This window comes from Catharus ustulatus, chromosome 11, assembly GCF_009819885.2.
Source record: "Catharus ustulatus isolate bCatUst1 chromosome 11, bCatUst1.pri.v2, whole genome shotgun sequence".
Classification (NCBI taxonomy): Eukaryota; Metazoa; Chordata; class Aves; order Passeriformes; family Turdidae; genus Catharus; species Catharus ustulatus.
In genome coordinates this window covers 20,783,759-20,797,078 of record NC_046231.1, presented here as the reverse complement: position 1 = coordinate 20,797,078, position 13,320 = coordinate 20,783,759, and the positions used below count along the sequence as shown (strand labels likewise).

General features: G+C 49.6%; 1 protein-coding gene across 2 annotated transcripts in view; it reads left to right on the top strand.

Annotated features, from left to right (window-relative positions):
* LOC117001620 (Fanconi anemia group A protein-like) overlaps positions 1-13,320 on the top strand; it is a 31,781-nt gene that overhangs the window by 12,736 nt on the left and 5,725 nt on the right. For both annotated transcript variants that reach the window (XM_033070058.2, XM_033070059.2), the window contains exons 16-35: positions 218-313; positions 405-464; positions 1,184-1,272; positions 1,728-1,788; positions 1,880-1,929; positions 2,963-3,039; positions 4,759-4,863; positions 5,362-5,504; positions 5,962-6,032; positions 7,092-7,191; positions 7,945-8,144; positions 8,281-8,377; positions 8,606-8,782; positions 9,789-9,862; positions 10,378-10,506; positions 10,951-11,017; positions 11,224-11,390; positions 11,679-11,784; positions 12,577-12,636; positions 12,977-13,081. In XM_033070058.2, coding sequence (XP_032925949.1) covers positions 218-313; positions 405-464; positions 1,184-1,272; positions 1,728-1,788; positions 1,880-1,929; positions 2,963-3,039; positions 4,759-4,863; positions 5,362-5,504; positions 5,962-6,032; positions 7,092-7,191; positions 7,945-8,144; positions 8,281-8,377; positions 8,606-8,782; positions 9,789-9,862; positions 10,378-10,506; positions 10,951-11,017; positions 11,224-11,390; positions 11,679-11,784; positions 12,577-12,636; positions 12,977-13,081 — 2,034 coding nt within the window. The remainder of the gene's footprint in view (positions 1-217; positions 314-404; positions 465-1,183; positions 1,273-1,727; positions 1,789-1,879; positions 1,930-2,962; positions 3,040-4,758; positions 4,864-5,361; positions 5,505-5,961; positions 6,033-7,091; positions 7,192-7,944; positions 8,145-8,280; positions 8,378-8,605; positions 8,783-9,788; positions 9,863-10,377; positions 10,507-10,950; positions 11,018-11,223; positions 11,391-11,678; positions 11,785-12,576; positions 12,637-12,976; positions 13,082-13,320) is intronic.

The following is a 13,320-nucleotide window of genomic DNA, read 5'->3' as shown; positions in this document are numbered from 1 at the left end:
GGGAGAACTCCTTTCATGGAATTTAGTTTTAGGCACTTCACTGATCTAGTTTGTTTGTTGTTGGGAAAAATTATGTTGGTTGCCATGAAAATGATTGATCCTTAACCAAGCAATAATGCCTTCTTTGGGGAATATTGGAGGTAATCATTAGTCAGAATTAGTTAGTTAGAATTTCACCTGGATTTCCTGTAACAATCTTGTGATTTTCCCTTTTCAGGTGCACATCATGTACCCACCTTTTGTGCCCACCAAACACCGGTCCCTGCTCTTGGAGTACATCACTCTGGCTAAGACAAGACTGGCCGACCTCAAGGTCAGGAAACATTGTCTGTTTTGAGAGGACTTCTCTGTGCATCTGTCAAAGCCTGCTGTGTGTGACCACCTGCACCTCTGACCTCACACAGGTGGCCATAGAAGACATGGGGCTCTATGAGGACCTCTCTGCCACCGAGGAGGCTGTGCAGGTACTGGCTCCAGTTTCCTCATCAGCCACATTCCTTTTCCTCTGGAAAAGCTCTGAGGTTATCAACCTCCCTGCCATGCCAGAGCTCAGTGTGCTGCTAAGTCTCCAGCTTCAAGGCAGAGGGTTTAGTGGCCATAAATGCAGGATCTTCCCAGTTTTCATGAAAAGAGGAGTCACATTTTATAGCTGTCTTGGGGCACTCCATCTCTGTGGTGTGGCATCAAAGTGTGGAGGTTCAAAGGAGATTTGGGGATGGAATCTACACTCTGCAGCTTCACACTGCAGTTCATGATACATTCTGGGTAACAGCAGTTATTTACAAGGAAGTGTTTGGCTTTATTATTCCTCCCTATATTTGATCAGAGGAAGAGGCCTCACATGATACATGAAATGCAGACTGGAGGCAGGGTAGCAGAATTTAATACAAGAAACCCAATCCTGTGATGAACTCCTAGGCATAAGCAAAGATTTAATTTAATTTTTCCAAGTCTGATCTGGTTTTCAGATGAGAAACTTGTTGCAGCCTGAGGTGTCTTACAACTGAAACAAGAGAAACCCGGGGTGTCAGTGCCTCTGCCTGCAGGCACAGGCTGCAGTGGAGATGTGTCTAATTCCACATATCCAACTAAAATAAAATCACAATGCAGCAAATCCAGAACAGAAGAGGTAAGTTGATGTCACCCTGCATTTCTCACATCTTTCTCTCCTGGTGTGAGGCAGCCCCAGGCCCAGGCTCTCCGTGATGTTGAAAAGGCCCTTCAGATATTTGAAAACACGAGGAAGATCCCAACCTCTGTGATAGAAGCCAGGTACTGTGTGCTTTTCAGCTCCTCCTGGGCTCAGCAGCAATAATAATAATAATAATAATAATAATAATAATAATAATAATAACAACAACAACAAAAACAATAATTGTAGAAGCCGAGTCTGAATCAAAAGAAGGAAACAAGAAAAACTGAGGATGTGAGCAAGGGAGGTTTGGGGAAGTTCTTCCCACTTCCTGAGGAGTCATCTTAGTAGAGGATATTTGTGGGGAGAGTGAAAAGGCACATTCCCCTGTGCAAAAGAAGTCCAAAATGATTACAACAAAAAGCAAAATGAAAGAAATTAAAAACCATTGGCTAACCTGAACCTGGTTTGTCTGTGGTTATTCATGTCACCATGAACATTTAGTATTTGCAGGAGCCAAATTAACTCCTGAGGTGTGGAGATGGCACTTTGGACCTTTGGCTCTGGTAATACTTTGCTCTGTTTATTTTCTCAGCATTTTCAGACGGCCCTATTACACTTCCTGGTTCCTTCCAGCTCTGCTCAGGCCCCGTGTGGTCAGTATTTGGCTTTTTTCTCTGCCCCTCCCATTTTCTGTGTGTACTACACAGATAATTTGCCCCTGACCTGCCTTTTCCTCTCTTGCAGCTCCCTAAAACCCCAGATGGACACATGGCTTTTATAGACTCCTTAAAGAGGTATTCAGCCATCCCAGCGTTGTTTTCTGTGCTGCTGGGCTTTCTCTTTGGGACATTTGATATCAGATTATCAGAGGCTTTGACACCTTGGTTACAACCAACCTGGCAGGGCTTGGTGGCCCAGCTCTGAGGCTTGCAGGTTGTGCATGGAGGAGCTGATCTGTGTAGTCCTCAGGTCTGCAATTAATCCTCTGGCCACTGTGAAATCATTATTTAGGAGTCCCTCTGGCTCCAGGCCAGGTACATTTTTATGCAAATCTTGAAGGATGCAGCTGAATATAAAATTTCTCCAGGAATGTGAGCTCCCTTTGGGAGGGGGTAAGGGGGGAGTGAAAGATAAGCCCTTCAGTGTCTGTTAATGCTTTAGGGGCACCAGGATGATGCCCCAGGAGGACACAGCCCCTCTCAGGACTCGAGCTTGCCCTGCATTCATGTTTAAAAGTGTTTTCTGTGCTGCAGGAGCAGCTGTAGCTTACACCCAGTAGTTCCTCTGTAACCTCTCATGAAGGAAGAATGTTTGCAACACTGCCTGCAAATGAGGTGCTTGGCCCTGCCTTGTCATTCCAGTCTGGCTCTAAAATTAAAGGCTGGATCATGTAGTGAAATTAAAGTTGTAAGAGAAGCAGCTGAGTTCTGGGGAGCCCCGTGGGACGAAGCAGCGAGTGCCTGCCCTGCAGGGAGGTCACACCTTGGGCTCAGCACGTTCACATTTTACATCTGTGAGTGCTGCAGCTCACAGCTCACACTCTTAGGGCATCTTGGACATCAACCAGATATGAAATAGGCATTGAAACATGAATTAATAACATGTACAGTGTTGGGTTTGTGTGTGCTACACGTGTGCAATGCTGGCTGTGAAAGCCTTGCACAGAAATCTCAGCCCCTCATGTCAGATGATTGAAAAATGCTTCAGATGCTCTTTATGCTTCAGAGTCCCTCTAATTACATTACATGGAAGGGCTGTTGTTTGTGCTTATTTAATAAAGCTGCAGCTTGTGGATATGCAGGATAATAAATCTCTTCTTTTTCACAGAGCTGATAAAATACCCTCAAACCTGTACTCCACATACCTGCAAGCCTGCCATGCTATGGAAGAGAAGGTCTTACAAGGTAAAAAATGCAACATTTACTTATGGATCAATATGAAATGTCAATTTTCCCACTGCTGCCCTCCCAAATTGAAAATTTTCAAAGATTTATGGCTGAGTAGGGATTCAATCCATAAAAATAAGTGCTGCGTTGAGGTGTTAAATTCTTACTCCTGCAATGACTCTTTCTGCCAGCCCTGCTTGGGTGGGATTTTTGCAGTCCCTGGGAGCCCTGTGCTGTGCTGAGGCTGCAGATGATGCCTGAGCCTGAGCTGGCTGAATTCCACCTCCAGGACCTTTCCATGAATCAGCGTTTGCAGCCTGAGCTGCTCAGCCCGGGCTGGAATCTGCTGTGCTGGGAGCCTGCTGTGCTGATCCCTTGTGCAATGACTCCTCTGCTGTCTGAACTGCTGGCATCCTCTTTTAAGAGGGGATTAGGGAGATCTGGGGGGGCAGGAGGGGCTGGGAAAGGGATTGCAGCTGCTGGTTGATGGGTGTTGGAGTGGGAGGTGATTTTGGGTCCCATCGCTGCAGCTTTGCTGGGGCAGGGTTATGGGTATTTAATGAGGGTATTTAATGAGGGTATTTAATGAGGATATTTAATGAGGGTATTTAATGAGAGTATTTAATGAGCCCTGCTGTCTCTGTCAGCAAGTGGGTGTTTCAAACACACCTTCCAATGCTTCACACAATGAAAAGGTCAGGCTGGGGAGCACAGATGGTTCCCAGAGCCTGGTGGGGATGAGTTACAGATTCATGCTCTGGCTGTGGAGATAAATCTGTAGCCAAGCCTGGTAGCCCAGCCCTGCTCGGGGCCCTTGGAGCTTTCTGCAGCTGCTGTGGCTGCAGAGATGTGGCAGAGCCGTCCCCGGGCCCCAGATGTGCAGAGGCTGGGCTGGCTGCGGGGTTGGCTTGGCAACCTGGATCCCTGCGGGCCGGGATGGAGCCGCAGCATCCCGGAGCTCCGCGGGGCTCCTGCGCTGCCACTGACCTCTAGTGGCACTGCCCGGGCCCTGTGCCACCCTCAGCCGTGTCCCCTGCTGTCCCCTGCGCTCTGATCCCGTTCCCTGTTCCCTGCCCCATCCCCAGCTCTGCACAGCTGGGATTTAGGGCAGCCCCAAACCCCGCTGGCAGGGCTCAGTCTGCACACACAGGTGACTCAGTGGGCTCCCAACACCTTATTTTACAGCGTGTTTACAACCAGTATTAATTTCACCCTTTGTTATTTGCTGTTCTTGCTCCTGGGTGATGTATTCCTGGCCCCTGTACAAGAAGCTGTTCCTGTCTAACGAACTCTGGGGGTTTTTGGGGCTGGTGGCATCTCTTTCTAGTGGTAGAAGGAATTTCCTTTTGTTCCTTGAACAAAAAGCCAGAGTAACATGGGGCATCTGGAGGAGCTGGTGATGTGTCCATGCTGTAATGTCTGTCTGCACTCTGAGCCTGACTCCAGTCCTGAGGACAGCAAATGTTTCTGTGAGGGGCAGAGCTAAAGGAAGGGGGAAGAAAACTCTGAAAACTGAACTTTTTGTCTCTCATCTTTAAAAACTCGACTCCTTTTTGCAACTAGGCACAAACCCATAAATTATTAATTAAATAGCACATTCTGAGTGAAAAAACAAAGCTCTCTGTGTGGCAGACTGACAGTTTGGGGTTTTGTTAGAGCTTCAGGAAAAGTAAATTCTGCTTCTACAGAAAGTGCACACAGAGATTGCTGAATGCATTTCCTCTCCTCCTTGTCCAGATGACTCCAAAGCAGAACCCAGCCATTCCAAGGAGCCTTTGGAGCAGCTGAAGGCTGAACTAGCTGAGCTCAGGACTCTGGTTGTGGACCAGGCTCGGTGGGAAGGTATGAGGGAGCTGATCTCATTGACTGTCCCAAAAGCCACCTGAATAAAGAGTGGCTGGTGCTGGCCAAAGGCCCAGCAGGAGTTACTGCCCCTGCTACCTGGAGCTGGTAATCCTTCAGAGCTGGTAATCCTTCCTGCTATGAATATGTACATTTTAATGCCTGATGTATTCCCATGCTTTATTGGGGGCTTATCTTTGTGATAATCTCACCAGTCTCTGCTGCCCCACTCCTGGTGGCTCAGCCCCCTTTGGAAAGCATTTTCCTCCCTGGTGTGAAAACTGTTCCTGAGGTGTGTCGGTAAAATAATACTGGGAAAAAATAATGCTGCTGCTGATGATCCACTGAGTCCCAGCCAACATTTGCTTATTAAAGCTTTTCCTTACATGCTTTTGACTCTGATTGAAGTTTGTATTTTGCTTGTTCCTGCTGCTGTGGGGGGCTGTAAATGTTTCATGCCTGCTGTCCTGGTGGCCCTGTCCTGTCCTCTCCCTGCAGATGTGGCAGCTCAGACTGCCGTGGTTTCAGACAGACTCCGAGGTGTCCTGGGTGCCAGCAGTGAGGAGAATGAAGCTGCTCCTTCGAATTCCCCAGTCCAAGTGGCTGTCCCTGCCCCCAGGCTGGCACAGGGCCACCAGAGCGTGAGTACCACCGGGGAGGGGCTGGGCAGGGAAAATGCATCTGCACAGAAGGTGAGAAAGGCTCCTTTGTCTGCAGCAGCAGGAAATACACTTCTCCTTTTGTCTCCCTTATCCTGCCCTGCACAGACTATTCCTGTGTTTTAACCACCTGGAGGTGGCTGGATCTGGAGATATTTTCTACCAGAGCACCCCTGTGATGAACAAGGCTTTCCTCAACTGCCCTGTCTGGGTGTTTGTTGTGTGCTGGGGTCATTCCTGGGCTCGATTCTCTGTCCTTGGTGGCAGTGGATCTGTACAACTTGTAGTGGATCTCATTAACCAATTTGTTTCCTTGTTTTGATGTCAGGAAATGCAATATATACAAAGCTGAAAACTAGGTTTAGGTATCCAGCCTGACAAGCAGGAATCAGCAGTGTGGTTTTTATCCCAGGTTTACTCCTGGTGCTTTTTATTTCAGGTTGTTGATCTTCTGCTGACATCATTCTGCCAAACCCTACTGGCTGCTTCCTCTTTTAACCCTCCTGACAGGTGAGATGGGAGTCAAAGAGTAGGAAAACCAGAAGTGGGTGATAACCAGAATTCCAGCACTTGTGCAGGGCTGAGGAGGGAGTTTGGGTGTTCATAGCCCCAGTGCCAGGCTGGCAGCTGCAGGTGAAGTGTCTGCCCTCCAAGAATTAATGCACTCTGAGCTGCAGGAGCAAATAGAACATATTTCTCCTCTGCTGTTACAGATCCCTTCAGCCAAGTGGCTTTTAGCTCTGCTTTGTTCTGGACAGGGATTAACCCCCCCACAAACAGAGCCGGGTGTTCCAGCCCAGCAGTGGGGGATGGCACTGGAGCCAGTCCCTTTCATCCTGGAATTCCTTCCCCCTGGCAAGGACTGGGGTGGGTTCTGGCCTGGCTGGGGAGCAGAGGCAGCACTGCCCAGCCCCTGGGAGCACTCCTTGATGTAGCAGAGCCTGTAAACATTATGGGCAACGTGTCAGTGGAAAATCACTTTGTTGGGCAACAAGGGCGTGCTGAGGAGCTGGCTGGGATCCCAGCTGCCCTGTGCCTTGGCAGCCAGGACATCCTTCCCTGTCTTGCACTGCTCTGCCTGGAGCAGATGAATCACTGGTAAAAACCCCTCTGAAAAGTCTCTGTGACAAACAAGAGTCCCAGGGAATGGTGTCTGAACACAGCTCCCACCTGAGGATGGATTTCTCTGTTATCAGGGTGGGAAAATCCCTCCCTGCCCCTGCTTTTTTATTGTCACAGCAATTCCTCCTTGCTTTGTTTTTTGATCCCATTTATTGCTCTGCCTCTGTTTACCCTGTGCCCCAGGCAGCTCCTCCTGTCTTTGTTGTCACCTCAGAGGTCACTTTGGCCTTCTGAGATGGCAACAACTACCTGAGATGCCATCCCTGTCTGTAGGGTTCTCTGCTCAGGTAGCCCAAAAGTGCCCCTTCCTTTGAGGCTGTGGATGGAATGATAATTGTGCTGTGTTTACAGACAAGCATGGAGCAGCTCCAGGCTCTTCAAGCATTTTAATTACATCTTCCTGTGTTAGGGATGAATTTAATGAGCCTGTGGTTTCACCTTGTGCAGGCAGGGCCCGTGCCTGTCCTTGGTGGTGAAGATGATGTGTGGACACAGGAATCTCCTGCCTGCACTCCTGGGCAGGCTCTGCCAGCTTATTTATCATCAGGTCAGTTTTCCAGCCAGGAATCCTGTGGTGCTAAAGGCCATTCTCATCCATTTCCTGAGCTGGGGGGCATGGAGCTGTCTGGGCTGCACCGTGCAGGGACTTCACTGCCCTCCAGGCTCCCAAAAAATGCCCTGCTTTGGTCAAAGGGTATGAAGCTGCCCTGGGTAAAGTGAGGAGAGTTCTTCCCTACAGAAATGCTGCTGAGACATTTTAACAGGAGCTAAAACAGGCAAATTTAGGAAGGAGACAAAAGAAAGATGCTAGAATGCTTCATTCCTAAGCTTCCATGTTGAATAATTCAGTTGTAAAAATTTTAAAATAAAATTAAGAGCCCTATCTGGGCTTCAGCAGTGCATGGTTTTGTTATTAAAGAATTCCTTGGTTTATTTCCTCTCTGATATTGCAAGGGTGAAAATAAGAGGCTGATAGACTAAACTGACTGTCAGAGAAGCTAAGAAGCCTTGAGAATCCAAAAATCTGAATTTACAGTGAATTATTCCAACTTGCTGTATTACAGAAACCTCCAGTTCTGCTGTGGGTTGTCTCTCTTCTGCTCAATTTTTGCTGCACTGCTGGTGAGCAGAAACAGCATTCTGCTCCTTCACTAAGTCTGAGATTTTTCCCTCAGAAAGGTGTTTTGGTACAAAATGTTACAATAATACAAGTGAAGTATTACAGCATCAAAAATGAAATATTAATGTTACAAAATTACCAAAAATGAATTTCCTGCTCTTCACTCACTTTACCTTCCAGGGTCCTTCCCTTGGTGCTGCTCATATTTTAGGACTGGCAGCTTTTGTGATCCACTTAAGCGAATGCAGAGCTTTAATTCCTGGAGTGGAAGCCAATTTTGGGGTTTCTCAGGCTGTTCCTGGAAAGGCCCTTTCTGTTTCAGAGTACTGGAGCTCCTTGCTCGTGTGCAGGACAGAAGAGTCCTTTGCTTTCTGCTTGAGGTGAGATGGGGCACCCACCCCCTCCCTGCTCCCCCAGGTTTTTGGGATGCTGGGAAGGCTCCTGTGGAGGATTTCCAGAGTTTGTGGAGGGGGTTGGACCAACCTGACAATGGAGTTCTTTCCTTCTCTCTCTCAGGTTTTGTACTGCAGCAGCAGCTTATCTCATGTGCAAGTTCTCATCCTGTCCTCATGAAGATTTTTGTGCCTTGATTCCTCCTGGCCTGATTAAAAAGGTAAAAAGTTTTGCTCTAACTTATGAGGCAGTTCAGTCTCAGCCCAGTTCCCTGCTGCAGTCCCTGTGCAAATCCCACTTAACCCCAAGGAAAGTGTGGAAACCCATCTGTGTGCCCTCCCCTCTGAGCCCTTGGTGCTTCTGCTTGCTGGGCAGCCCCAGAGGAGCAGAGGTGGCTCTGGGGCTGGGTCTGGCACAGCCTCATGCAGGGTTGGTGGTTTTGTTCCAGCTGCAGTACCTGGTGCCACGGCTGAGCTTGGAAGCTCGGGGAGTCCTGTGTGAGGACACCAGAGCTGCCCTGAGCTGGAGCTCCCTGTCCTGCCCCTCTCTGAACTACAGGAGAGCCAGCCTGTGCCTGTGGAAGCAAGCAGGCTTCCAAGAGCTCTTGAAGGAAAAGGCATTCCAGGTATAAATCTTTTCCATCACCCAAATTCACCCTCTAATTCTCACTTTTTTAGATCTGCCCTTTGCAATTTCCTTATTGGTGATCAAAGGCTTCATGTAGGAACTTAGTGCCTGAAAGTAAGAAGTAAATACCTGAAAAGCTGTCTGGCAGCTGAGTCATGAGGGGTGGGATGGGTGCTGCTGTTATTTGATGGGGATGATAAGGTAGAAAGACAAATCCAGAGGTAAAACTTTAGTGTCCTACTTGTTGGAAAAGCAGGAAGCTTGGCAAGCTATAGGAGCTCAGGAACTGCAGAGCAAAGGCCTGCCCATCACCCTGGCTCCCTGCTGTGCTCTCTGTGAAGTGATGGAGAGGCAAATAACTGGAAATCCTTGCTCTTCTGGTGCTTTGTCTAAATGCCAAAGTTCCCTGTACACCTTGGGTTGCCTGGCTCAGCCTCGCTCAAACCATCCCAGCTATTCCCTTTGTACCTCCCTCTGATTTGACAGACTCTCTTTTTTTAACCTACTTCCTCCAAAACCAGTTTGTCTTTGTGCAGAGGAGTTTGTGGTGTTCCTAGAATGACTCCCTGTGCTTGGCTGGCTCAGTGTCCAGGGCTGGAGCACCCCTGTGTTTATAACCTCTCTTTGATGCTCACAGCCTGTCTGACTGAGGTGCTGGGCTCATTTTACCTTTATTTCTAATAACACACGTCCATCCTGGTATCTGTGCTTGGAGGTGGTGAGTGTGTTTGGAAATGTCAAAGGGTGGGTGTGGGTGAGACAGGCTTTGTGGAGGTTCCATGAATTTTTGAAAGCCAGTAGAGTTTTAGCTTGAAATTTTTTAGAAGAGAAACAGCACAGGAGATTCCTTGGCTTGATGTCTCTTGTTTCATGTCTCTTAATCCACATGGGATTGTGTCTGGAGATGGAATGAAAGTGTGTTTTAGCTGGGCAGCAGGTGGCTGTGCTGCACAAGTGATTTCCCTTGCTGTTCTTCCCTGCTCCTAAATCCTGGCTTTTCCCAGCTATCTTTCAGAGAGTGGCTGCTGCTGGAGCTGGAAGTGTGCCCTGACAAGGACATTCTGTCTGCTTCAGAGAGGTAAGGGCCAAGGGGCTCTGCTGGAAAGGGAATAGTCCAAGAGTCTCCCATCAAAATTAAGGAAAAGCACTGAAGATCAGGAAGTAAATAAACAGTTGCTGCAGGATACAAATGCCTGTTGCCTGCTGTGGTTTGTCCTGAGTTCCAGCACTGCTGGAATGAGGTGTGTGTGTGTTTTTACTTGAGGAAAGCCAGGTTGGACAGGGCTTGGAGCAACCTGGTCTGGTGGGTGGGACTGGATGGGCTTTAAGGTCATTTCCAGCCCAAACCATCCCGTGGTTCTGTGAGGCTCACCCTGATGTGCAGCCCTTCCAAATCACTTGTCACAAACCGTCCCTGTTTCTGGAAGCCAGAGCTGGGTGGGGTCTGCTGGTGGACTCCTCATGCCTGTACTTACATGGTGCTTTTATCTGAGCACAAATCACTCCTCACTCTTGATGTGTGAGCTTCCATCTACATCAAGGGAAGGGCACCATTCCAACAGATTTCCCATCTCCTCCTTTTCCATCCTGCAGACAGGATTTCCATTACTGGGCCATCTATCAGAGGTACCTTCCTGCCCCTTCTGCTGCTGGTGGCTGTGATGGAGACCTGGAGAAGGCGTGTGGAGTCATCATCAATGCCATCCTGGACTCCTCCCAGAGGTATTCTGTGCCATGGCTTCCCTTTCTGCTGGCCTGAGGCTGTGCACTGGGAGCTTGTCCCCTCTGTGGGGCTGGGGAAGCCATTCCCTCCTGGTCTGGCTGGAAGGGGCAGCTGGGAGGTGGCCCTGTGTGACTCACAGTCTGTGCATAAGCATCCTGCTTTAGGTGGCAGAGGGCTGGGGCTGCAGCCACAGCAGCCCTGTCTGGCTGTCTTTTTAAAGCTGACTTTGTACTCAGCTGTGTGTGGCCAGACAAACACCAATGCCCCAGGGGGAGTGGCTGGAGCTGGAAAATGAGGAGGGAGGTTAGAGGAGAGCTGCTGTCTCAGCTACAGCTTATTTAAGGCACAATATTTGAGCTCTGTGTTCATCTGGAGCATCTGTTTGAAGTGTGCTTTCCCCTGGGCTAGCAGGGTGAGTTCCCTCATGTGTCCTCTCATTTCAGGCTGGACCTGGGTGGCTGTGGCCACTCGAAGATGTCAGTCAGCCCTGAGATTCTCTGCAGGCTGCAGGTGATTTCAGACTGTCAGGTCCTTGAACTTCACAAAGTGTTCCCTCATTCCTCACTGTTGGTGAGGCTCCATTCTGCTCCCACCTGTGAGGTGTGGGGATTGAGAGGGGCTCCTCTTGTTGGTCCCTGGTTCCTTCAGAGAAACAAAGAGGGTTTGAGAGCAGCCTGGTGTGTGGCCCTCACTGGTTTCCCCATCTCTCTGTTCAGGAGCTGGTGCTGGAGCTGAGGTGCAGGCCAAAGCTGCTTCCTGGCTGCTCAGCTGCCCAGAGACATTTCCTGTTTGAGATCCTCCAGGGAAGACTGACAGGCAGCCAGCAGGGATCTGCTCTGGGACAGCAACTGTGGAGGCAGCAGGAGCTGCTGCTGCACAGGAGGTGAGAGCAGCTGGGCATGCCTCCAGCAGCACTGCTGCTCAGGGCAGGCTGCTGTGTGCAGTGTCCTCCCCCCTGATTGCACAGCAAGTGACAGTGACACTGCATGTCCTGGGGACAGCTGTGCCAGGGATGTTTATTTATTTATTCCTGGCACCCACTGGAATTAGCTGTGTTTCCATGTGCCATCCTGGGCTAGCTCACCCCTGCCAGGCTGCTGTCACACATCTTCATGGGGAGGCTGATTCTCACCCTGACACTAATCTCAGTTTTCATTCTTCCCTGCCCAAGGATTCTGGTTGGGCTCCCTGCATCCACCCTGATCTCCACGAGTTGGAAAGGGAACAGAACAGTCTTGGACTGTGACAGCTTCTTCTGTTTTGTGAACTCTGAGCTGGTAGGTGTGAGCCAAATGGTGATTGCTCATTGGTAAAGACCTTGAATTTGAATTTAGGGAAGGAGGTTGCATCCAAACTACCCAGAAAAGCTGTGACTACCCCATCCCTGGAACTGTTCAAGGCCAGGTTGGAGCAGCCTGGTCTATGGAAGGTGTTCCTGCCCATGGTCCTTTCCAACCCAAATCATTCCATGATTCTGTGACTTTTGTGTTCATTCATTTGGAATTGTGGTGGCATTTGACACTATTAAGAGTAAATCCTGGTGAGTCACTTTGGTGAAGTGGGTTCCAGACAAACCTCCAGCATTTCTGTGGAGGCCTGGAAGGGGCTGAGCACGAGCCCTTCTCCAATCCCTCTGTCATGCAGGGCCTTGAACTGTTTTGCTGTAGAGTGAGATCCTCCTTATCCTCCTGAGAAACATCCAGGGACATCCCTGCAGCTTTCTGGGAGAAGGTCATTTGACTGCAGATCCCTCAGGACCTGTGCTCCATGGAGAGCTGATTTCTATTTATTCATCCTGACTGGCCTTTCCAGGCCCTTCTGCATGTCACATTAGGCACAGCCAGAAACCTCTGCTCACCCCAAGGCTGTTCATCCATGTGCTGCTGCCCTGCTGGACTCGTGGGTGCAAGGCTGTGCAGCTCAACTCTGTGGGAGTGCCTGACCTAAAATCCACATTCTGCATCAGGGTCTGTGCTGTCCTTGTGCCAGACACCCAAAGTGCTCTTAGGAAATCCTGTTCCAAAGGGAAGGAATGATGGTTTTGTTTCCCTCTCCATGTTTTCCTGCAGAAGAACGTCTGTTCCAGAGGATATGCACTCTCCTACGACATCACAGCTCACTTCTTCAGGGTAATGCTGCTTTTGTCCTCTCCTCCCTGTCCCTGCTCAGGGCTTCCCTCCTGCCACACGAGCTGTCCCCTTTGCACCCTCCTTTGGAGAACTCTTGATGGAATTCCAACAAGAGCAGCAACCAGGAAAATGAGGGGGAGCAGCAGGAGGAAGTGGTGCTGGAGGTGAATTTTAATACAATGCAGCAAAGCAGGTGGGGGAAGGAGCTGCTGGGAGATGCTGCTTTTGCTGAGCCGTGCTGACCCCTACAGTTATCTCTGATCAGTTTACACTGCTCAGAGAGGGACTTGGAGCAGCAGGGATGATGTGTGGAGCCATCCTGTCATTTGTCCTGTTCCAGGGGCTGCTGAGTGCCAGCTTGGAGTGTGAGGATGCAGCAGGAGGGGTCAGCGAGGCTCTCACCAAGTGTCAAACCAAGTGTCCCGTGGTGCTCCTCTCTGCAGCGGTGACTGATCTCATTCTGCTTCTCTGCTTTTGGGACACGTCCTGCACCAGCTCAGAGAGCTTCTGTTAAGCACTATCCAAGTTGTAACATTCAACAGAAGCTCTTAGAGCTTTGGGAAATTTGCAGGGTGTTTTTGAGCCCTTGGTATCACTGATCCCAGCTCTGGGCTCCTTGGGGTGCTGCCACAGGGGCTGTGGCAGAGTGGGGAGCTGGGAGGTTTGTGCTGGTCTCTGGTGCAC